This window comes from Mesocricetus auratus, unplaced genomic scaffold (genome assembly GCF_017639785.1).
Source record: "Mesocricetus auratus isolate SY011 unplaced genomic scaffold, BCM_Maur_2.0 Super-Scaffold_100007, whole genome shotgun sequence".
NCBI lineage: Eukaryota > Metazoa > Chordata > Mammalia > Rodentia > Cricetidae > Mesocricetus > Mesocricetus auratus.
In genome coordinates, this window is record NW_024429191.1 from 12,936,813 (window position 1) to 12,962,068 (window position 25,256).

At 49.5% G+C, this 25,256-nt stretch overlaps 1 protein-coding gene and 1 long non-coding RNA gene across 2 annotated transcripts in view; both read left to right on the plus strand.

The window, feature by feature from the left end:
• Stk10 (serine/threonine kinase 10) overlaps positions 1-17,361 on the plus strand; it is a 93,286-nt gene extending 75,925 nt beyond the window's left edge. Inside the window, exons 13-19 of the mRNA XM_040748428.1 lie at positions 5,262-5,354; positions 7,093-7,222; positions 8,021-8,145; positions 9,070-9,258; positions 9,709-9,834; positions 11,448-11,561; positions 14,962-17,361. Coding sequence (XP_040604362.1) covers positions 5,262-5,354; positions 7,093-7,222; positions 8,021-8,145; positions 9,070-9,258; positions 9,709-9,834; positions 11,448-11,561; positions 14,962-15,099 — 915 coding nt within the window. The 3' untranslated portion in view covers positions 15,100-17,361. The remainder of the gene's footprint in view (positions 1-5,261; positions 5,355-7,092; positions 7,223-8,020; positions 8,146-9,069; positions 9,259-9,708; positions 9,835-11,447; positions 11,562-14,961) is intronic.
• Positions 17,362-20,441: 3,080 nt separating this feature from the next.
• LOC121141118 lies at positions 20,442-21,032 on the plus strand. Its single transcript, XR_005878026.1, has 2 exons — positions 20,442-20,594; positions 20,736-21,032. It is a non-coding gene; the product is annotated as an uncharacterized LOC121141118 (long non-coding RNA).
• The last annotated feature ends 4,224 nt before the right edge of the window (positions 21,033-25,256 follow it).

Below are 25,256 nucleotides of genomic sequence, written 5' to 3' on the forward strand. Positions count from 1 at the left end.
CTACAGCGAGGGGAAAGTCGGTTCGTTAGATTTTCCCAAGGTCTTTACTCAGTGTGCATGTTGATGAAATTGTGTAATGACTTGTTTCTCAGAGTGTCCCTGCCGTGAAACTAAGTTTGTTAAATGATTCAGCGTTCCCTAGCCCTGCACACTATATCCCTGGAAAGAACCCCGAGGACTTCTTAGTTAAAAACTAGGTTGTTTTTCTGGTTGGGAAAATGGGACTCTAATACCTTCAGTAATTCGAGGACGTCACTGCCCTGGAATGCAGCTTATCTGCCGCCTGGTGGAACTTGATCCCACCTGCCATGCCTGCCATTGCACAGCTCTGCCAGAGAGCAGTACTGGCATATAAAGGTTCCCATGAGTCATTGGGTCTGCCTCTGCCTCCTCTCTCCATCATCAGAGTGTTACCTGTGTCTTCCATGCCTTTAACAGGAAACTCAGAACCTGAGCTCTATCCCTATTGCTGCCTTTAATCCCCTGTCCCCCAGTCCACAACATTCAGCTTGTAAAAACATGGTTCCAAGTCTGTAGCCCTTAAGTTGAGTGATAGCTCTCACGGTCACTGAGCTGGGACAGGAAGCCACACCTGATACAGAGGCCGAGGTTCACGAATGAACTGTTCCTTTAGGAATTTTATGTACACCTGTGCCTATCAGCCAGGAGTCTTCTGTCCCCTGCTCTCTGAGACACTGACCATGTCTACAAACATTTGGGATGTGTCACAGCTCGGGGATGGAGAGGAGCAGGCTGTTGATCTTATAGCCAGGGACACTGCTGACACCTTGTAAATGTATAGGACAGCCTCCTGTCTCTCAGGTCCCCAGAGTTGGTCAGAATGCAGATGGGAAACCCATCTAAAGCAGAAAGGCTGAAAACATGAGACCAGACTCAGCCTGCAAAACCCAAGACCATTTTATAAAAAATGTGGGAATTGAATGAAGCAGGCTAAGTTGGTGGGTTTCGGGCTTCAGATGGTAAGTGTGTCACACTCCTCCAGATGCTCTGAATCCATTCTGTCTCCACAGCAACGCAGGAGTGGTCCAGTTGCTCCTTTTCCCCAACACTTGGTCTTGTCAACTTTACTGTTTTATTTTAGCCACCCTGATGGGTGTAAAGTGGCATCTCATTGTGACTTTGAGTTTGCATTTCACTAATGACTAGTGACATGAGTCTCTTCATTTGCTTCTTTGTCACCATATGTCACTTTTGGTGACATGTCTGTTCAGAAATCTTTTGCTCCTTTATTTAGCTGGGAGATTCGTTTCTTTTTGCTGAAGTCTGACAGCTCTCTTTATATTTGGACAGCCAGTACTTTGTGAGATATTACTTTGCATGTATTTATTCTCCACCCATGACTTGTCTTGTAGTCCTCATAATAGTGTCTTGTGTTCTTTCAGGGGTAATTCTTTTAGCAGCTTATCTAAGAAACCAAGGAATACTTCCCCAGCCCTGTGGGATGTAGTCTTTTAGCAGTTTGTCATGTTGGGTTTTCTATTTCCACATGAGAACATTTTGAGTTGAGTGTCTGTAATAGATGAGGTGTGAACAGGTTTGCTTAGGAATATCTGGATTAGGGGTGAATGGGTTTGGCTAGGGATGTCTGCCTCAGCATTGTATGTTGGGGAAAAAATGCTCACCTTCCTCTGCTAAGTTGTCTTTTTGGAAAACTGGGTCTGGTGTGGTGCATTTTGGACTTGCATGTCATACAGGTTCATCTGTCTGTCCCTCACCAGTACTCCAGTGTCCGGGAACCCAGACTCATATAAACCTGACTTCAAGTGGTGTGAGTCCTGTAGCTGGCATCTCCGAGTCCCCTCCCTTTGCCTTTTCTTTCCTTTTCTTTTCTTTTTTTTTTCTTTTCTTTTTTGAGGCTGACCCCAGGTCCTCTAGAAGATTAGCAATTGCTCGGAACTGCTGAGCCATATCCCTAGCCCCCTAAATTGATAATGTTAAAGTACCTTATGAAAGTGCCCTCCAAATGACATAAGTATAGTTCTAACAAAGCATACGATGGACTTGTATACTAAAAATGAAAAATCCCTAACAAATTATACCGGAAGACCCAAGAAAATGCACGTGTATAAAATGCCAGTGGATAGAAGGCTCAGAGTTGTTCAGATGGCCACGCCACCCAAACTGAGCCAATCAAAGTCCTGCCAGGCTCCCTCACAGGATCAGCAAGGTGATGCTGCAATGTGTATGAAAAGGCAAAGGGAGCCGGGCGTTGGTGGCGCACACCTTTAATCCCAGCACTCGGGAGGCAGAGGCAGGCGGATCTCTGTGAGTTCGAGGCCAGGCTGGACCGAAAGCCTCCAAAACAATACAGAGAAACCCTGTCTCAAACCCCCCCCCCAGAATAAAATAAAATAAGAGTATGGAGACATACTGCTGTTTGTGTAGTGGTCTTGTATCTAGCCTTACTGTCTTAGTCTAGTATTTTGTCTTTGGTACGTACATCCTTGAGGTTTATTTCTGTATAGACAGGAACAGTTTCATTTCTTCTTTTCAATTGATATGCCTCTTATTGCCCTATTGTGCTGGCTCAGGTTCCAGCAGGAAGTTGATTAGAAATAGTAGAGTGGACCTCCTTCCTCCTTGTTCCCGGTCTCAAAAGGAACACATTCAATATTTCCTAAGTCTGGTATGAGCACAGATTGATTTGATTCGGATTTTTTTTTCATAAAATAGGGTCTTACAAAGTAACTCTTCCAGCTTAGAACAGGCTATGAAGAGCAGCCCGTGAGCTCAGAGCTCTTGTTGGCCCTACCCTGCCCCCGCTCCTACCTCCTGAGTGCCGCATTAAAGACTTTTGGCCCCATCCCTGGCTTTGTTTTGTTTTTGTAGATCCCTTCAGACCAACTTAATGAAATTCTCTTTTTTTGAATAGAGTTTATCATGAAGGAATGTTGAATATTTTAATTTTTTTGGAACAATTTACATAATTATATGATTTTTTCTTTTGTAGTTGTTACGAATTGTTTGGTTTTCAGATATTAAACTAGCTTTGCATTCTTTGTATAAAACCCATTTGGCTATACCCAGGTGTGTTCCCAGCATTCAGGAGGCATAGAAAGGTAAATCTCTTGTGAGCTGGAGGCCAGCCTGGTCTACATTCCAGGCCAGACAAAGTTACATGGTGAGACCTTGTCTTAAAGAACTAAACAAGCTAGACATGGTGGTGCACGCCTTTAATCCCAGGACTCAGGAGGCAGGAGCAGGCAGATAGATCTCTGAGAATTCAAGGGCAGTCTGGTGTACAGTGAATTCCAGGACAACTAAGGCTACATAGAGAGAAACCCTGTCTCTGGAAACCCTGGTTTTGGAAAACCCAAACAACAAAACACAACAGAGGGCTGGAGAGATACCTCAGCGGTTAAGAGCACTGGCTGTTCTTTCAGAGATGTGGACTCAATTCCCAGCACCCACTCGGCAGCTCACAACAATTCATAACTCCAGCCCCAAGGAATCCACCACCATCTTCTGGCTAGTCATGTACAAATATACATGTAGACAAAACATCCATACACATAAAACAAATAAATAATTTAAAAACTACAAAACAAACAAAAACCCTCATTTGGTCATTATTATATATTACAAGATTCATTTGCCAGTGTTTTATAAAAGAATTTTGAATCTTTGTGAATAAGGGCATTGGTCTGTGGTTTTCCTACGCCTGAGTGGCATAAGCTAGCGCTCTTTCTGAATTAGCTTTGGTGCGATCTGTCTTTCCAGGCGTTTGTCTGTTGTCTACAGGATCTGTTTGCTGTTGGTAATACTCTGAGCATCTCTTTGGTCTGTAGGACCAACTCCTGATGTCTCTCTTCTCCCGTTCTCTCTTTCCTTCTCTCACCTTCTTCTTCCCCTACCGTTCGATCCTCTTCTTCCACTGTTCCTCTCCACTGACCAGACAAAAGACCTAACTAATTCTACCAACCGCTTCAAAGAACAGCTCTTTGTTCATTGATATTCATGCCTTCTTCTTTTTTTATTTTGTGATTCTGAAGGGTGGGATCCAAGACCCATGTGCATACAGGAAAAACACCCTACCACTGCTCAGCCCTAATTTTCACTGTTGTTTTCTGTGGTATTGATTTCTGCCTTTATATTTGAGTTAGATTTCAATTGCTTTTATTGTTCTTTTTGTTTGGTTGGCTTTGGCTTTTGTTTTTTTGTTTTTTGTTTTTTGTTTTTTTTGAGACAGGGTTTCTCTGTGTAGCTTTGGAGCCTGTCCTGGAACTTGCTCTGTAGACCAGGCTGGCCTAGAACTCATAGAGATCCACCTGCCTCTGCCCCTCCCATCCCCACCCCCCCGCCAGTGCTGGTATTAAAGGCGTGCAAGACTTTCTTCTTTTTTCTGAGGGTTAATGCTCAAAATTTCCCTCTATGCACTGCCTTTATCTCAGGAACTTGGATGGGCTATATTTTCATTTTTATTCAGTTCAAATTCTTTTTTGTTTTGTTTTGTTTTGTTTTTTGAGACAGGGTTTCTTTATATAGCCCAGGATATCCTGGAACCCTCTCTGTAGATGAGGCTGACCTCAAACTCACAGAGATCCACCTGCCTTTGCCTCCTGAGTGCTGGGATGTAAAAAAGTGTGCTGCCATAGCCTGACTCAGATTGTTTTCTAATATACTCTGCAACTTCCTCTTTGATCCATGGACTACTTACAGTTTTGCTATAAAGTTTTTAAATGTTTAAGATTCAGCCGTGCGTTCGTGGCGCATGCCTTTAATCCCAGCACTGGGGAGGCAGAGTCAGGAGGATCTCTGTGAGCTTGAGGCCAGCCTGGTCCAGGACAGCCTTCAAAACAATACAGAGAAACCCTGTCTCGGAAAAAAAAGTTTAAGATTCTTTTTATGGTTTAGAACTGTTAGCTAATGTTCCATGCATACTTGAAAAGGTTGCCATTCTGTGTGCTGGGTGGAATTTTGTGTAAACATCAGAGTGACAGTGTTGTGTCAGATAGACAGTACTGTTCAGTTAGACAGTGCTGTTCAGATTGATGGTGCTGTTCAGATTGAGGTGCCAACCTCGAGTCCCCATTAGGCTGGACAGAGTCCACCACCTGCACCTTAGGGACTATAGTGTCTCAGCAGAGGGACAGGACTCCCACAGAAGCGGAAACAGGCCTTAGATGTGGATAGCCTATCTGTGCGATAGATATTTCCTGGGTCAAGCGTGAGCAGAGCTCATAGTGCATCCAGAATGGGAGGGGCCCTGGTGAAAGCTGTCCCTGCCATGTCTGCTGCAGGTGAAGAGTGAGGTTGAGAAGCTGCCCCGGCAGCAGCGGAAGGAGAACATGAGGCTGAAGATGGAAGAGCACTCCCAGAAGAAGCAGCTGCTTGTGAGTCCCCAGCCTCCGTCACTCAGCTGCCCAAATGGTCCCCCTTACCTGCCCGGGCCTGCTGCTTGAATATCTGCTTCCTGTTTTGAATGCCTAAATCTAGCCCATCATTTGTTGACCTCTGCCGTCATCTTCCCTGATTGCCCTCCAGCCCCAAGAGTGAGCCCTGTCGTCTCTGGTCACTGCAGCCTGCACCTTAGACCTGCCTACCTTACTGGAAATTGTTCATATGTCACATCTCCTGTCAACCAAGAGCAGTCATCTGTCCTGACCCAGCCTTTCCCTCCACTTCACCATCACCTCCTGATGCTTGGTGCACACGCACACATGCACACACACAATGCTCCCCCACGTATAACACACTATATAAACACAATACACACATGCAACACAAAACATACAACATACATACATGCATACATACTAAGCACACTACAGATATACAACACACACACACACACACACACACACACACGTTTCCATCCGTCCGCCCATCCATCCATCCATCCATCCGTCCATCCATCCATATTTCACCAATCTTTTGACGCATGAATCTGCCAATGTTGCTGGATTCCCCACTGATTTTGCAGCTCTCTCCCAGCTTCCCAGCCATTCTTCCTGCTTCCTCTTGCTTTCCTGTACTTCTTTCTCTCAGACCAGCAGGTATTGTCAATATGAAATCCAAATCTGGCCCTGTGACCCTTTCTTCCCCCATCTCTGGGCCCTGAGATCCTTCAGCAATCTCCCTTTGCCCATGAGCTGAGGCCCCCCTCACTGTGCCTGCTGCTACCCGGCCCTCCTGGCCCCTCCCGGCTTGACCCTACCGGCCTCTCACCCCTTGCTGGAATGCTTCTCTTTTCTCCACTGTGGGGGGGGAAGGGAGGGTGGGGGGCGTCCTTTGCACATTCTACCTCCTCCATCCTGGGTGCAGGCAGTTGTAGCCCATAGTTACAGATCTGGTCAAGCGTTTATGGTACCTTGGGGTAGGAGATATTTGGTTTTCCATTTGCACAAATAATCAGAGCTCAGAAAGGTAACATTGCAGAGTTGAGGTCAGTAGAGCAAGGCCTGGTACTTGGCCTGACTCTAGACTTCCCTGACTTTTGAGTGGACCTCACGACCTGCCTCTTTCTAGCCAAGTGAGTTTGGTTACTAGTAAAAGAAACAGGTTTTTGAGTTCAGTAGCACAGAAGGGTGACCAGGCCCAATAATAACAATGTACATGTTCAACACAGCAAGAGAGGGTCTTAAATGTGTTATATAAATGATCAATATCTGAGGTGTTGGACATGAATTCCCCCAAAGTCTCTGAAACAGCACACTGCAGCCATGCACCCACACAATTATGAGTAGATAACTTTGAAAACACAGGCTGGAGAGATGGCTCAGCAGTTTAGAATGTTTTCTGCTCTTGCAGGAGATCTGGGTTTGGTTCCCAGCACACAAACTGTGCAGCTTATAACCATCCTGAAATTCCAGGAGATATAGTGCCCTCTTCTGGACTCTCTGCAGGCAGGCACATGTACATACACATACATGCCAGTCAGCACCACTTACACATATAAAATAACAATTAAACAAACCAACCAACCAAGCTGGTGAGAGAGAGGCAGACAGGCTATCACTGAGAGAGAGAGAGAGAGAGAGAGAGAGAGAGAGAGAGAGAGAGAGAGAGAGAGAGAGAGAGAGAGGTCTCCTAAGCCATCTCAGTATAAAACCTCATCATCTCTCCCTGTAGGACCGAGACTTTGTGGCCAAGCAGAAGGAGGACCTGGAGCTGGCCATGAAGAAGCTCACCACAGAAAACAGGCGTGAGATCTGTGACAAGGAGCGAGAGTGCCTCAGCAAGAAGCAGGAGCTCCTCCGAGGTGGGGCCCAGAGTCACTCTGAATGGTGGAAGTAGAGGCAACCCTCCCACTCCTGCCCCCCGGGGAAGTCAGGAATGAGGCAAAGATACCAGTTCCCACAGCACACAGAAGTGGCAGCTTGCGTGACCACCGCTTGCCACACTGTGTGCTAGTCAGTTTTCACACCTGACCCCATGCCACCCTCACCTGTAAGACAGCTCCTACTACAGTCCTGATGTATAGTGAGGAAACCGCACTGGGGAGAGTTACTGTGTTTCTTGGTCTGTTGCTACTACTCTGTGTGGGTTCTACAGTCCAAACGGCTAAGAAGCAACAGAAAGGCAGTGGAGCCCAGTTGCGGGCTGAGGACCCGCTTCCCCATGGGATTTCTCACCCTTGTCACGTCCATAGGTTCTCCATTCTCATCTGCCCAACAGAAAGGAAGGGGGCTAGTGCCGATTTTTCTTAGTAGTGTCTTCGCAGAACATTCCCTCTTTGGGGTGTGCTTGTGCCATTTGCTGGAGGAGGAAGCTGGGGCCTCTGGCCCCATCCCAGCTGCAGCTCACTCCCTGCCTACTACAGCGCCTTGCCTCCTCCGCTCCCATGTTGCTGGGGCTTGTGTCTCTTAGCCTTAGTCTCCAGGGCTCCGCTCAGATCAGCCAACGTGGTCTAGCGAGGAAACCCGGGTGCCCGTTCCTCTGAGCCTGGCGGGTTGGTTATCAGTCCTGGCAGGAGTCCTGGCGGAGGGGAGGGCTGGGAGACCCGCTCTGTCTCAGACCTTGTCCACTCTTCACTGTGCGGGTGGCGTGTCCCCCGCAGACCGTGAGGCAGCCCTGTGGGAGATGGAGGAACACCAGTTGCAGGAGCGGCACCAGCTGGTGAAGCAGCAACTTAAGGACCAGTATTTCCTGCAGCGGCATGAACTGCTGCGCAAGCATGAGAAGGTGAGGCGCGACAGTCTGGGGCCGGCACCCAGCAGGGGCTGCCGGAGCCGAGACCTTCTCCCGGGTGCCCTGCTTGAGGGACAGGAATCAAGGAAACTAAGGGGCGCAGATGGTGCCGGCAGCTCCCATGCTCACCTCCAACACCTCTGTGCTAGTGCTTGGCTTTCTGTTCAAAAGCCAGTCCTGGGCTACTTGAATTCACCCCCCCCCTGGCCACCGCCGTACCACCCCAGGGGAAAAAGGAAGAAAAGAGAAAGAAGGTGATGCTTCTTGATTCGTTGGGGGTTTCGATCCCCAACATCCATCCTAAATTGAAAATAACAGTACAAATGCCCCTCAGCTGCCTGCCCTCCGGGCCTCCTACTTAGTTGCACAGCTCTGAGGCAGCCCACTATAGGGTATTTCCCCTCAGGAGCATGTGGCCAGCCAGAGCTGTAGCTCACCGCCATTGCCCAGTATCCAGAATATTGGAGTAGATTTTGTTCACCCAGGAATTTTGTTTCAAATTCGAAGTATGGGCTCAGCTGAGTCACATTGTTTTTCACACCACTGGGAAGTCAGAAAGCTGTGAGTCAGACCATCAGAAGTTGGAGACACTGTAATGTTCAAAGAAAACGCAGGGCCGGTGAAATGACTTTGTGGATAAGGGAGCTTGCCACCAAGCCTGATGACCTGAGTTCAATTCCCAGAACCCTCCTAGTGGAAAAAAGAAACCTGTCTTCTGAGTGTCATGCTCGTGATTAACCCTCTCCCTCCCAACGAAACAAGCCAATGTAAAAAGAAAGAACTTTAAAGAGCTGATAATGTTGAGCTGACAGCTCTGCTGTATTGGCACCCCGGGCCTCCTGTGTTGATGAGGTCTTTGGCTCCTAAGCACCCTCCATGCCCAGAGCTCCCCTGACTGCTGCCTGGTTGTCCTGTCAGGAACGGGAGCAGATGCAGCGCTACAACCAGCGTATGATGGAGCAGCTGAAGGTCAGACAGCAGCAGGAGAAGGCGCGGCTACCCAAGATCCAGAGGAGTGAGGGCAAGACACGCATGGCCATGTACAAGAAAAGCCTGCACATCAATGGCGGGGGCAGCGCCTCGGAGCAGCGTGAGAAGATCAAGCAGGTGCGGGGCCGGGCCTGGCAGTCGGTGGGGTATGGTCAGAGAGGGACCTGGTGAGGCCCGGACCTCCCACAGCTTGGGAGAATGTCAAATACTAGATATGGCATAAGGTCCTGGGGGCGGGGGATAAGTCAGTCATGGCCTGGAAGTTTGGATAGCCCAGGAGAACCCTCCCCTGGTGGACAGATCCTTGTTTGGCAGTCTGCCATGCACTGGTCCCTTTCATGATCCCACGGTTTTACGTGCATCACGCTCTCTGTTCTCACCCACCAAGAGCCTCCTTTCACGTCACCTCACCTTGTCAGGTCCCTGCTGGTGTGGGGACAGAGGCTGGGTCTCCGCTCAGGATGAAGCGGACTGGGCTCTGAGCATTGCTGCCCGGTTCCCGGGATGGGCCTCAGTGGCTCAGCCTGAGGCAGGCGAGCCCCCCACAATGGCATCCTGTCTCTGCAGTTCTCCCAGCAGGAGGAGAAGAGGCAGAAGGCGGAGAGGCTGCAGCAGCAGCAGAAACATGAGAATCAGATGCGAGACATGGTGTCCCAGTGCGAGAGCAACATGAGCGAGCTGCAGCAGCTGCAGGTACTCGGGGCCTTGCCTCGGTTTCCCCAAGGCGCTCAGAGGCCAAGGGCTCCACAGCAGGGTGGCATCCTCGTCAGGCAGGCCCGGCTGAGCCGACTCCAGCCTGCCATGCTGCACTCAGGCTATGTTACACGTGGATTAACTGTACGACCCCCTTAGCATGCTTCCTCTAAAATAGCCGTAGGGTGGAGGTGATGACTGTTTGGCGGGACTGGTGTGTGGATTTGTGAAGTGCCTTGCACTCCAGGTCCTGAGCTGCCGCGCGGCACGGTTCCTTGGCATGTGTGGGAACCCTGACTTTGGGCGTCCCTGCTCCCATGCGTTAGGGATATCAGCAAGCAGGAGGTGTTTGTCCCTCAGAACATGACAGAGCTAGCACCCCTGTCTAGACTTCAGCAGCAAAATTCCCCAAGGCCCAGTCCACGAACTCGTACATCGGGCCCCCTTGTGGCAGAGCGAGGCATTGTTGTACCTGACCGATGAGGCCCCCACTCCAGCCTCTGTGAACTTCAGGAAGTTGCTCGGTCCATTGGGCCCGTGTGGAAAAATATGTAGAGAGGCAGGAGGTTCCTGAGAATGCCCAACATCAGGCAGGAACTCAGTCCTGTTCCAGGACCATCTCAGGAAGGACAAGGCCTTTATTCCGACACAAGGGCCCTTCAGGCTGGGATAGGCGATCTCTCCTGAGGAAATGGCACAGGCAAGAGCTGTTGCATATGAGTTACATGTGTCATATGATATGTAACTAGACACAGTGCACAATTATACATACAGTTTCTGTAGGTAAATAATTGTGCACACAGGTTTAGACTGGAGCCAGATGTGGTGGTCCACACCTCTAGTCCTGCCATTGAAAGGTGTCAACAGGAGGGTACTTCAGACCAGGAGTTGCAGGCTGTAGTTTATGTATTTACTTATTATACGTTGTATATACAGGTAAGTTTGGGCAAGTGCATACCCTGGCACACATGTGCAGTTCGGAGAACAACTTCTGGGAGCCAGTTCTGTTGTCCTTCTAGAGCGAGTTCTGGGGATCGAACCCAGGTTGTCAGGCTCATGGTGCTTTGCACACTGAACCATCTCACTAGCCCAAAACTTTTTTTAAAAACCCAGACAACTTAGACAATGCCAGGAGTCCACAGAAAGGGTAGGCAGGATGGCTCGGTGACCACAGTGCTTGCTGCACAGACCTAACAGTCTTAGTTTGACCCCCAGAAGCCATGCAATGGAGAAAAGTGAGAACTGACTCCACACAGTTGTCCTTTGGCTCCACATGGACACCATGGCATGCATGCCCACACATGCACACTGCACGCACGCGCGCATGTGCACACACACACACACACACAATCTTAAAAACACACACAGAATTTGCAAAATTGCTGTGATTTACCCATTTAGAACTATTACCACTAGTGTTCTGGAATAGTTCTCTAGGTATTGCTTGGTGCAAGTGTATTACCATATGCAGAGCTGTGGATAATGGTGAAGGCATAACAAGCCCATGGTGACTGACTGCAGGGCCCTCCAGGGTTCAGTGCCCTCAAGGGTGCAGGGGGTCTGGTTCTCCAGGCTCCTGCCTCCTCACTTCACCCCTTCTCTGCCTATTCCAGAACGAAAAGTGTCACTTGTTGGTAGAACATGAAACCCAGAAGCTGAAGGCCCTCGATGAGAGCCATAACCAGAGCCTGAAGGAGTGGCGGGACAAGCTGCGGCCACGCAAGAAGGTACTGCACGGGGCTGGTGGGTGCCATTCCACAGGTACCTGCCTAGTACGTCGGAAGCCTTCCTGTTTCTGGACCCTTGCTTCGTGGCATCCCTAAAATGGGTCTGTCCCTGAGAGACAGGACCCATCTCCCTGTTGCGTTGAACACTGGCAGCCCTGCGCTCCCAGGGACAGCAGCGTCCTTCTGCCCTGGCCCATATGCACCTGAGGCAGAGGCCCCTGTCAGTCATGCTGGCAGCCCAGTTTGTGGGGAGTTTCTTCTCCCAGGAAGTCGCTCTGTGAGGTCAAAGGCCAGCACCCGCTAGTTTACTTTCTGAATTGGTTTCCTAATCAGTGTGCAGCTGGGGGGGGGCACCTACCCTAGCACGTGCGGTTCTCTGCCCTCCGTCCCCAGCATCAAAGCAATATATTTAGCAGCTTAAGCCACACTCTTTATCAAAATCTATAGTAATAGGGTTCAAAAGCTGGGGTCTCCCCAGAGCATCTCCAGGGTCTCGAGGCTGGAGTCAGGCTGGGCTGGGTCACTGAAGCTTTGGCAGAATCCTCACCGCACATGCAGTGGGACCAGGTGCTTCATGCTCCTGCCATCTTGCCTTCCCATGATGGGCTGTGCCCTCAAACCGTGAGCCAGAGCACACCCTTTCCTCTTTCAATTGCTCTTGTCAGCTATAAAAGTAAGTACCCAGTTAGTCATCATCACAGGCCTCGGTTGTGGTCGGGGTAGAGATAAGATTGTAGGGCCATTTACAGTCATTAGCCCACAGCATATATCAAAGGCATGGGAATTCTTAAGCTCTGAGGAGCTGCCCTTGTTACCCTTGACCTTGCGCCAAGGCCTGATGTCCTGAAGGGCTTTTTAGGCACTGTGTACCTGGACAGGAGGCAGGCTGTGGCCTGCTGGGACTTCTCACACTAACCCCACAGGTAGCCAGTGTTCCCACTGGCTCTGCATCAGGGAGAGAGCATGCCTCTTCCTGTCCAGCTCTGGGCATCCGCTTCGGGGCACATCCTGAAAATGAGCAGTTGTCTTACCCAGCAGCTGCCCGTGACCTTAGATGGTCTCATGGGCTCCTGGAAGCACTGCAGGTGTGTGCCTGTGGGACTGCCTTGGGGCAGGATTCTGTCACAGACGCCCAAGTGGCCTGGAGGTAATGGTCCTTTGTGTCCTTGCATTACGTTCAGCAGCCTTGAGCACTGTCCTCCCCTTATATCATGCCCTGGGGAGTATTTTTAGAAGAATACAGATGACTTCCTTTTAAGTGACTTACTGAATTGCTGTGGTCACTGAGAGGATAGGGTGGGGCCTGGAAGTAGTTGGCTCTCCCTCCTCAGCTTGCCTTTTTAGACTGTGGCATGCAGGCATATCTGCATTTTAAAGTGTGTCTATAGACCCACTGCTGCCTGTGGGCTAGGCCTGCCTGACTACCCACTTGTAAATAAGTTTGACTAGAAAGCAACTCACTCATTTGTCTTCTGCGTGGCTGGTTTTGCATTACAGCGGAAACACTGATCTGGGAAGCATAGTGTCTCCCATATAGGACAGGGAAACTGCTCCCGTGACATCTCAACAACATCACTTAAACAAGGCCTGCACAATGACAACACTGGTTGATGGTCCAACATGGGTAGGGAAAATCTCTAATGGCCTCACTCTAGATGAAGAGTTAGAGGTAATGAAATGGCTGCTGAGAGAAGAGTCAGTCTTCTCCGGTGATGAGCCCCCTGAAAAGTTAGCCAACCCCAAGCAATGGTCTCTAACACTATACAAATAGCCGACCGAAAGTGAACTCAGCAGGCTGTATTCATACATGCATCTGTATACATGTAACAACGATAACCAAACAAGAGGGGGGTCATGGATTTGAGAGGAAGTGGAGAAGGACACATGGGGAAGATGGAAGAAATGAGGTAAATACAGTACTCACGTATGACGTTCTCAAATTGTTTAAATGCTTACCATCTGGCACGCAGCAGGAGCCAGGCTGCTGCCTGTGGCCTTCTCCGGCTTTGCGGAGGAATGCTGCGGTGGGTAGGAGGCTGAGCAGCCCTTCAGCAGATGTATAGTTTGAGGTTTCAGATCCTTCTCCAAGTTTGGGGTATTTGCATATGTCTAATGAGATGTCTGGGGACAAGACCACGTTAGTTACTTCTCTTGGCTTGTGTAGAGCACCAGACAGAAGGTTTATTTTGGCCACACTGGAATTTGAGGCACTGGTCACATCAGAGGCAGATGGTGGAAATCAGGGCTGAAATGTACCCCCGTAACACCTCCCTCATAACCCTCCCTTCACCAGCCATTCCTCCCACCCCACCAGCTTGGGGGCTAAGTGTTCAGGCACATGAGCCTCTGCGGACATTTTACACTCAAACCATAGCAAGACCCCGGTCCGGGTAGACTTAGCCCTGTCTCCCAGGTCCTTCCTTGTACACAGTCAGAAGGTATTTTGGTGTACCTACCTTTTGATCGCCACCCATCCTATGAGTGGGATTTTTTCACTGTGGCATCAAACTAGCACTTCAGATCTTGGAACATCTTAGCCTTGCGGGTGGAGAATATTCAGCTATTCCTGGCTGTAAAATTGGGTGATGTACTAAGCCATCCTGTGCCCACACAACAGTAGAACTGTTAGGGACCCCTCCAGTGGGGGTCACACACTGGACCCCTGAGCTACATGGTTTACAAACGCATTACATTACATTGGGCCAATTTAGTGATTTTTTTCTGTTTTTTTTCAATTGCGAGCCTTTAAGTGAAGATTTGTATAAATCCAGTTTTCTTCTCCGACAAGTTATCTCATGACCCATGCTCTCCCCCACCTCTTCTGCTCCCTTTCTGGAAGTCTTTTCTGGTGGGATCTGGTGGATCTGGATAAACGAGCATGTGCCCAAAGGAAGCTCCTGTGTGCCCTGCCAGGTGGAAAACAGCCTCCAGCTGCCTGAGGAGCTTAGCGCCCCACATATCTCTGGGATCAGACCCTCAGAGGGGCAGAGGTGCCTGTCTTCCCAGCAGGCAGTGTCCTGACAAGGAGCATGGAGTCACTCTGCCATCTCTGACTTAGTTGTCATTAGATCCTCTCCCCTGGTTTTTCTTCATTCATCTGGTTCTCTTCTCTCAGGAGAGGCTTGTCTGTGCTGCAGCCCTTCTTTTCCTCAGGATTTACCCTGGGCCTGTGAGCAGTTCACAAGGTGCCTGGCAAGAGGCATGGTGTGTGTGTGTGTGTGTGTGTGTGTGTGTGTGTGTGTGTGTGTGTGTGTGTGTGCGCGCGCTCACCTCAGGGAGAGGAAGGAGAGACCTTCCACCTGTTCCCTGGAGCCTGGGTGGGAGCTGTGCAGAGAGGCCATGCTGTTCCTATCGAAATGATTGGCATCTCACTGAGTACCATCTGCCCTCCCTTCCCCAGGCCCTGGAAGAGGATTTGAACCAGAAGAAGCGGGAACAGGAAATGTTCTTCAAACTAAGCGAAGAGGCAGAACCCAGACCCACTACACCCAACAGAGCCAGCAAGTTCTTCCCCTACAGCTCTGGGGATGCTTCCTAACACCCCTGTCCCTGGGCTGTGGTGGGTGCTGTGGCAGCATGGCCACTGGGGCCTCCAAGCCTCTGAGAACAAGTGACTCAGGACCTCTTTCTCTTGCTTCTGTGCCAGCTTAAACCAGCCCCTCAGCCCGCAATGCCCCAGCTGGCCACAGTGCCACCCTGGCGCTTCTGATGGATGACTTCGTCAAGACTCACATTCCCATCACCTGGAAGTGATTACAGCTATTGGGGTCAGGGGGCAGGCGTAATGGGTGTACCCCTCCTGTTTACCAAAACATCAGCTCTACTGTCTGTGGGCACAAGCGCTACCAATGTCATCACGGTGAACTCATCCTCATTGTAATCCTTGTGGGTTTTTTTGTTTGTTTTAGCAGTTCCCCACAGCGTCGGAAAACATCCCGAACAGCCATTTCAGTTCTCAGCAGCCAGCGCTCAGGGGTATCCTCAGTCCCTGAGTCACCTGTTTGGTGGGGGTGGGAGGGGGAAGGGAGGGCAGAAATGTTTATCCTGGTTTCTGGCATTGTATCCTATCTCATTTCTCTCTCCCTGTGTGCACGTGCACACACACTCACACACACACACACACTCACACACACACACACACACACACACACACACACACACACCTTGGCCTCCTGACACTGCCTGCTGCCTCCTGAGCCTGATCCTGGGCCAATGAGCATGTCATGTGGAGCAGCAGGTGGGGACATGCTGAGTGCTGGCACCAGGGCCCAGAGAAGGCACAGGCTGTACTGCCAGCCTGCAACTCATTTGGCTGCACACAGGATCCCGTGTCCAGGGGTAAACTCCCCTCCACAGCCAACTTCTGCTGCCCAGCACCTGCCAACCTCACCCTTGTCCACTTGTCTGCAGGTGTCCTGGGAAGGCTCTTGTCCTGTCCTGGTCCCCCTGTACATAATAAGCCCGGTGGTCCCTTGGACTTCATTCCCCCTGAAGAAATGCTTCCTGCCCTCAGGAACATGCAGAAGCAGAGACACTGAACACCCATGGTTCTGGGCCTTTGGGTTGCTCAGGTGGCCTCCTGAGGTGCTGAACCCCCAGGCTACCATGTGTCACAACCCAGAAAAGCAGCTGTTCCACACAGCCTGTGTTCACTGATAAAACAAACCTTTTTTGACTCTGATGCCCAAGTGCTCCATAAAAGTAGATGTAAATGGCTGGCTGCCTTCGAAAGATACTTTTTTTTTTTTAAAGCCACATCCTGATGATGCTGATGCTGCTGCTGCTGCTGCTGCTGCTGCCTGGGGCTTGGGCAGCTGAGTCTGGTGAGTGGCTGAGACCTCAGCAGAATGTCTCCATCAGCTGTCTGATGCTGAGGTGATTCCCTGGAAAGTTTCCCCAGATGATAACTGGGTGCTCAGGGGGAGTGAGCTAGAAAAACAACAGGTCTTAGGACTCCCAGATCGTGTGTGCAGTAAAGAAGCTCACACAGAGCCGGGCGTTGGTGGCGCACGCCTTTAATCCCAGCACTCGGGAGGCAGAGGCAGGTGGATCTCTGTGAGTTCGAGGCCAGCCTGGTCTACAGAGCGAGTTCCAGGACAGCCTCCAAAGCCACAGAGAAACCCTGTCTTGAAAAACCAAAAAAGAAGAAGCTCACACAGCCCAGGAGGGTGATAGATCTCAGGGTAGTGAGCCTCAGCTTGCCTTCAGGTCTCTCTGGTGCATGGTGGCTGAGAAACAGGAAAGCTGGCAGAGGGGACCTGCAGGGCCCAGAGATGCCAAGTGGGCAGGGCTGCTTCTGCCATTGTTTACAATCTGCTTTTTTTTTTTTTTTTTTTTTTTTTTTTTTGCATCCAGGGGACTTGACAGTGGCTGTTAGGCAAAATGCCACTTTTGTGGTTCAGGTAGTGTCTGATCATTCCCTGACTTACCATTCATACTGTTCTGGTGCTTTGTGTGATTGTCACCTCCACACTTAGTGCCACCTGAGCCCTGGTGGCTCTACTGTGCCTTTTTGAGTGGGGTCTAGTCTAGTCTCCCAGCCTCATCACTTAGTATATGTGCAATGCCTGCTGCCGACAAGGCCCACGCAGTATTCCTCGTACCCTGTGCTAATGTTTTCTGTATAGGGACAGGCAGAAATGTTTTCGGTTGAGTAAATATATCTAACTTATATTTCCCTTCATGAAGGATAGATGTAATGTGTATGTCATTTCCAACCATCATGTAAATTTTTTGTAAACTGTCCTCTGCAAACAAAAAATGTAAATATGCTTCTAATAAAATAACAAGGTAATTTGCATGCACTGTTGTTCTTTCTGGCTGGAGTGGGGCAGCAGGCATGCTTCCCATGTGTTTATCCTCTGAGTAGGTAAGAGCCTCCTCCATCAGGCAAGTCACACTTGACAGTTTCTGTTTTAAGAGAGGAAAGAGGTCATAGTCTCTCTGATCATTCAATATTATTTATTTATTTATTCTGGTTGTTGTTGTTTTTTTTTTTTCCAAGACAGTTTCTCTGTGTAGCCCTGACTGTCCTGGAATTCTCTCTGTAGACCAGGCTGCCCTCAAACTCAGAGATCTGCCTGCCTCTGCCTCCCGAGTGCTGGGATTAAAGGTGAAAACCATGGACATTCCACACTGCACCCTTTTCCTCATTTTTAAACAAAGAGCCCACTTCTTAGCCCTGAGCTGCTGTTACCTCTGGACTCCTGCTGATGGTGTAGGCACATCATCGATTGCTTCTGTCTGGGGAATGCAAATGAGCCGGCACCTGGTATGGTTGCCATTAAAGCCTAGAAAAGTGAGGTTCCAAGAATTCAGGAGACTGGCAAAAACCCCTAGTGCATTAAGGGATGTGGAGGACTGGGAAAATGAGATTGTCCTATGTTAACTGTCCCCTGTTTACATGCCCAGTGCTGGAGATACAGTCATGAGTAATGCCTGGACACTGTCTTCAACATACTCTCCCTCGTGGAGACAGGGCTGGGAAAGCAGAACACTGGTTCAGGCTGACACTGCCCAGAAGATTCAGGGAACACCCCCTAAAAGAGCTACACTGTCTTGGAGGATAAACTGGTATATTCTAGAATGGCTTAAAAGCATGAAGCAGTGAGAGAGAGATTAGGTCAAACAAGAATGCAGGACTAAAACAGCTTTTGCTGGGGGCGATGGTGGTGCATGCCTTTAATCCCAGCACTCGGGAGGCAGAAGCAGGTGGATCTCTGTGAGTTTGAGACCAGGCTGCTCTACAAGAGCTAGTTCCAGGACAGCCTCCAAAGCCACAGAGGAACTCTGTCTCGAAAAAAAAAAATAGACGAGAGAGAGACAGAGAAAGAGAGAGAGAGAGAGAGAGAGAGAGAGAGAGAGAGAGAGAGGGAGGGAGGGAGGGAGGGAGGGAGGGAGGGAGGGAGGGAGGGAGGGAGGGAGGGGGAGAAAGGAAGGAAGGAAGGAAGGAAGGAAGGAAGGAAGGAAGGAAGGAAGGAAGGAAGGAAGGAAGGAAAGCATGGCTGCTCAATTTTCAACTAAACATACCACTTGGGTCCCCCTCTAGGCACTGGGCAGAGCAAGTTGTCAGTCTACCCAATGGCATGTGACTGCCCCACCTGTGTGGAAGCATACAGCAAAGCAAACATATGGTTCCCCATTTTCCAGTTAGCAACCTCAGAAGAGGCTGTGTTGCAAGACAACGAAGAACGAGACAGTAGCTCGTCCAACAAGGTCAGCTCCTCCTGACCTCAAAGAACATCACCCCTGAGAGCACAGGACACAAGGCCTGATCAGGGACGCCTTCAAACTGTGGAGGTCTCCAGGCTTCTGGCTACCTCAGCAGACCCAGCAAATCAGGATAACAGTCCACATCTGTCCATCTGTCCTCTCCGTCCTCCTTGTCCTTGTCGCTGTCTTGCTCCCTCCACCCCCTCACTGATGCATCTGGCTCCCCTGCAAAAGGAAGAAAGCAACATGGTGGATGCGGGGGGTTCTCCTCCAGGCTGCCCCACTCGGTCCAAGAGACTGAGCCCAGGGCCTTCTGCACGTCCTGTCGTGAGCCCCAACCCCCTCCACTGCAGCCTGGTCCCCTTTTGTGGTTTGCCCAACCCCCTCCACTGCAGCCTAGGCCCCCTTTTGTGGTTTGCCCAACCCCCTCCACTGCAGCCTGGTCTCCTTTTGTGGTTTGCCCAACCCCCTCCACTGCAGCCTGGTCTCCTTTTGTGGTTTGCCCAACCCCCTCCACTGCAGCCTGGTCTCCTTTTGTGGTTTACCCAACCCCCTCCACTGCAGCCTAGGCCCCCTTTTGTGGTTTGCCCAACCCCCTCCACTGCAGCCTAGGCCCCCTTTTGTGGTTTACCCAACCCATCTTTGTGGCCTTTGTCTCCGCAGTCCACACCAGAGATTCCCTTCAAAGCTGTGCTTTGGGATTACCAAGGCTTTGCCCACAGGCACCAAGAGGTAAAAGTGCCTGGGAACTAACACCCACCCATCCTGAGACGGGTCTCAGCCAGAGACCCAGTGGAGTGGGAGTATGAAAGTCCAGCTCCCTTGCAGCAACAAGTCAGGACAGACCTCAAGGTGTGGTTGACACTCCAAAGCTCCCTGTGGGATCAGGCTGCAGCTCTGATCCCCTTGCTCTGCCTTCCCCTCTCTCTCTGATTTCTGTTCAGTTTCCAGTCTCTCCTGGGAGAGTTTCCTTAACACACCACCTGCACACAGCTTCTCTCTCTTCACAGCCTGCTCTCGAAGGACTACTTAAGACATGTGGGGCTGGTATGTCTAAGAAACAGACTTTGGGTGAGTGAGATTTTGGAATTGGAGCATGCTGGCCAAAAGGCATCAGGACTCTGTCACTGAGGGTAAGTAGTTGTCATCACACCTAAGTGCTGTAGCAAGGATGCCAAAATGTCTTATGGGAAATTAGAACTGGCTGTAGCTGGAAGGAGTTGCTCTGCTTGTGACAGGAAGCGATGATTTAAAGGACTACAGAGTTAATTTGTTGCTGATGGATAGAATTGATTTTATTTTGTGGAGGGGGAAAAACAGGCTCAGGTCATACAGTCACTAATTTAGGGCAAAAATGTGGAATCCAGAAGGTCTCCTCAGCAGCTTCAAAAAGACTGTCATCAATCTAGTAATCCCACCTTGGTGTTTTCCCAAAAGAGTTGACCTCAGTTTGTCAGAGATGCCTAGGACAGTATCCTATTGTTGAGCAATGTCCCCAGCCCATACTTTCCTCTGACCTTCAGATATGCACTGTGGTGTACACACACACACACACACACACACACACACACACACACACACACACACACACGCTTTGTTTTGGTTTTGTTGTTTGTTTTAATTGAGACAGGGTTTCTCTGTAACTGTCTTAGCTGCCCTGGAACTCAATTTGTAGACCGGGCTGGCCTTGAACTCACAGAGATCTGACGCCTCTGCCTCCTGAGTGCTGGGATTAATGGTGTGAGCCACCGCTGCCCAACTGAGATGCCCACATTCATGTTCATCACAACACTTTCACAATAGTGAAGAAATGGAGCCAACGTAAGTGTCCATCAACAGATGGTTGGGGAAGAAAAGGTGGTCTAGATTCATAACGGAATATTATTCAGCCCTGAAAAAGGAGGGGTTCCCTCAACATAGGCAGGATTGCCGAGACGGGAATCTTATGTATGGAATCTACAGCAGACCCGGGGTTACAGAGGGAGAGGAAGAGGAAATCGTAGACATGATGGCTGAAGAGCACAAAATCCTCCGGAGGAAGAAACATGACCTCTTCTCTCAAGTCCTTTTGCACAGCCTGCTGAGCAGGGTCACGGCTAGAGCTCCAGCCAGAGCTGGAGCATGTGTCAGCTAGCAGCTTTTTGGGGTACCCTGAATCTGGGTTCTGAGATCATGATCACTCACCATCCGGACACAGAGATCCGTCTGTCTCCGGAGTGCTGGGATTAAAGGCTTTTGCCACCACATCTGAAAACACAATGCAGATTTTTGGAGTCTGTCTCTTTTATACCAAATCATGGCTCCCATGTCTGCCACTCAAGGTGGGAACTCCTCTAGCCAAGTCGAATCTCCCAGAATGGAACTGGGCATTGTCTCCTGCTTTGTAGAGGTCGATTTGCTATTGAAGCTAGATATGCTTGGGTGTCACTCAGCTCTTCTGATAGCTGCTGCCCACATTTTCCCAATTTAGTCCCTGGATATTCTTTTTTTATTATTTATTTATTACGTATACAGTGTTCTGTCTGCATGTGTGTCCCTGCAGGCCAGAAGAGGACACAAGATCTCATTACAGATGATTGTGAGCCATCATGTGGTTGCTGGGAATTGAACTCAGGACCTCTAGAAGACCAGCCAGTGTTCTTAGCCGCTGGGCTATCTCTTTAGCCCTGGATATTCTCTAGAATGTTTAAAAATAACTTATTTAAATGTATCTTATATGCATTGATGTGAAGGTATCAGGTCTCCTGGAACTAGAGTTACAGACAGTTGTGAGCTGCCATGTGGGTGCTGAGAATTGAACTCAGGTCCTCTGGGAGAGCAGCCAGTGCTCTTAACTGCTGAGCCATCTCTCCAGCCCCATAGTCCCTGGATATTCTAGAAGACTGTGTCTGTGATTACTTGATATCTTCCAGGATCTGGTCTTCTTTTTTGTTTTGTTATCTGTAGTATATTTGTGTGTATGTGTATGTGTGTGTGTGTGTGTGTGTGTGTCTGTGTCTGTCTGTCTGTCTGCGTGCACGGCACATGTGTGGAGGTCAGAGGACAACTTTTGGGAGCTGGTTCTCTCCCTCTGCCATGGGGGTTGTGGGGATCAAACTTGGAGAAGCAGGCTTGGTAGCAGGCATCTTTACCAAATTAGCCGTGTCCTGGAGACAGGGTCATTTGCTGAGTGGGAGGGCTTACTGGAAAAACCAGCTGGGCCATTGCCAGCGTTCCTCCTACCTAGCATGGAGATTCAGGAGTGTGCCAGGCACCTGGCTTCTTACATGAGTGTTGTGGATCCAAACTCTCAACTTCTCTCTTTTTCAGTAAACATTTTGCCAACTGAAGCATCTTCCTAGGCCTTGAAGGGTCTTTTTTAACAATTTTTTTTTTGAGGCAGGGTTTCTCTGTATTGTTTTGGAGGCTGTCCTGGAACTAGCTCTTGTAGACCAGACTGGCCTCGAACTCACAAAGATCTGCCTGCCTCTGCCTCCCAAGTGCTGGGATTGAAGACGTGTGCCACCACCTCCCGGCTGTGCCCCCAATGCCAGGCTGAAGGGTCTTTTAAAAAAGACACTTCACCACTGCTCTGGGAGCTAAACAGAAAGGGGTTTCCCAGCATCTCCTCTCCCTCCATCACCACTGGGTAAGTTTTCTCCCCTCTCCCACCTTTCCCTCTCTCTCTTAAAAATATGTCACCAAGTGCAAAGCGTCAATTTTCTGACGTTTTAAGCTATGGGTCCAGTCGCTGGGAAAGGGGAGCTCCCAGAACATTCCAGTCCCTCCAGGGTAGACTGGAGCCTTTCCTGTTGCTTTGTATTTTGCAGTGTAAGTGCAGATTCTCATGGTACTTCCCTTTTCTTTAAGCGATTTCTGTCTGGGTTACCTGCTGCAGTCTAGCACACCGTGTCCGCCATCGTCCTTCCCTCTGTGAGATATCCCCTCCTGTATCTCTTCTGACTGATTTGGCTTGAAGACTACATTATCAGAGACAACCTAAAAGCCCTGCTTACTTTGTCTCCCATGTGTATATGAATTTCAAAATTACATTTATTTATTTATGTGTGTGTGCACACTATAGTGTGTCTCTGTTGTGATAAAGCATTTGGACCGAAAGCAATTTGTGGAGGAAAGTTTGTTTCATTTACAGATTACAGTACACCATCTAAGAAAGCCAAGGCAGGAACTCAGAGCAGGAACCTGGAGGCAGGAACTGAGGAAGAAACCATGGAAGAACACTGCTTGCAGGCTTGCTCTCCATGGTTTGTTTAGCCCACTTTCTTAAACAGTCCAGGGCCACCTACCCAGAGATGGCACTGCCCACAGTGGGCTGCACCCTCCCACATCAATTATTAATCAAGAAAATGCCCCCACAGACTTGTCTAATCTGATGGAGGCAATTCTTCCATGGAGCTTCCCTTTCCCTGGGTGACTCTCACGGTGTGACAGTGCATGTGCGTGCACGTGTGTGTGTGTGTGTGTGTGTGTGTGTGTGTGTGTGTGTGTGTGTACTACAGCGGAGATGTAGAGGTCAGAGGACAATGTGCAGGAGTCGGATCTTTCCTTCCACTGTATGGATTACAGACACTGAACTCAGGTCGTCAGTCTTGGTGGCAAGTGCCTTTGCACACTGAGTCATCTCACCAGCCCCAGACTGATGATTTGCTTTTAGGCCATCGATGACTTGTAGAGGTAGGTTTGTGAGTCTTTGTTGGGACTGTGATCATTTCAGTATTCCTGGAGTCAGTGACTGAGAAGTTGCCATCGCTTGGAGCCACTGCACTGCCTCTTCCTCGCGTTTCTGTGCCGTATTCTGTGCTTTTGTGTTTTGGAAACCTCCCTCAGTTTTACCTGGTGACCTCGGTGAACAGCCTTCTTCTGGGGGCCCAATCTCCAGTGGCACCCAGAAAAGGGGAAACAAGTTACTCTAGCAGCAATAACACCCAAACCAACCAGGTATAGAAATGCATACAATTGTAGTCAATTAAAGCAGCAAATGGTCATAGATCAGAGAATGTCACAAAGAGTGGAGGGTGTGTTACACACACAACTAGTTAACAAAGAATAAAATATAGAAAAATACCATGGAAGAATAGAAGGGAAGAGAAAAAATCTAGGTAGAGATTATTAAATCAGATGAGAAAGAAGAAAAGGGGTGTGGGGCGCGGAGGCTGGAGGGTCAGCTTAGCTGTGGGAGCCCTGGCTGCTCTTGTTAAGGACCTGGCTTAGTTTCCAGCACTCACATAGTGGCTCACTGCCCTTGTAGTGCCAGTTCCTGAGGATCTGGTGCCCTCTTCTGGCCTCCGTGGGCACCTTACACACCATACACACATGCAGGGAAACACATAAAATAAAAATAAATCTTTAAAAAAAAGCTTAGAAAATTCCAGGCATTGTGGCACACACCTTTAATCCCAGCACTCAGGAGGCAGAGACTGGTGGATCTCTGTGAGTTCGAGGCCAGCCTGGTCTACAAAGCGAGTTCCAGGACAGGCTCCAAAACAATACTGAGAAACCCTGTCTAGAAAACAAAACAAAGCAAAAAAAGCTTAGAAAATGAATGGAGAAAGATGGTTCAGTCAAAGATTTTAAAAAGAGAATTAAAAAATTAAACATTAAAAGGAGAGGAAATGAAGTGTGATGTAAAAGAAAAATGTGTAATTATTCAAACATGTATGACATTTTAAAAATTTGCTAAAATGAACACACCAGTTTCCTTTCCATCAGAGGTCAGTTGTGTCAGTAGAGGTGAAAGTTACCAGCCGACTGAGTGAGCACTTATTGTTCCTGTGACCTGGCAGTTCCCTTTGGAGAGGTCACAGATCATGCACTGTTTACCTTTTCCTCCTTCTTTGTGTCACTAGGCTAGCAACCAGGGGGAGTGACTTGTAGGCACAGCCTTTCACTCTTGGCTCCTTGCTCCAGGATGGGCTGGGCTGGAACACAAGTTCTACGGCACCGGTTTATCGGGGGCTTAGTTCGTCTGCACACTCCCCAGGCAGCGTTGGTACTGGCGGTTCTGCCTTAGATCCAGATCTCTGGTGCCTTCTGAGATGCCTGTCAGGGGAACACTATGGGGCTAGGCTCAAAGGGGAAACATGGGGATCCTAGGTACTGCCTCCTCGTCTGAAACTCCCATATAAGCGCCCGCTTGCAGTGTCTGTCTATATTAGCTCTAGAGTCCCCTTTGTATCTCAGGACAGCTTCCCACTACATGAACGCTCAGAATTTTGGACTCATCATTTTAAGATCATCATTTGGTGGGTCAGCTATGACCTTGGTTACCGTTCCAGGAGACAGGGAAATGTGAACTTTGACTTCCAAAGCAGTAAGCTGAGGCAAGACCCTTTCTTCCCCCTTCTTTTCTCCAAGATAGGGTTTCTCTGAGTAGCCCGGGCTGTGTAGACCAGGTGTCCTCGGACTCAGAGATCTGCCTGCCCCTGCCTCCCGAGCACCGTGCTGAGATTAAAGGTGTGCGCCACCACTGCCCAGCCTGGGGCA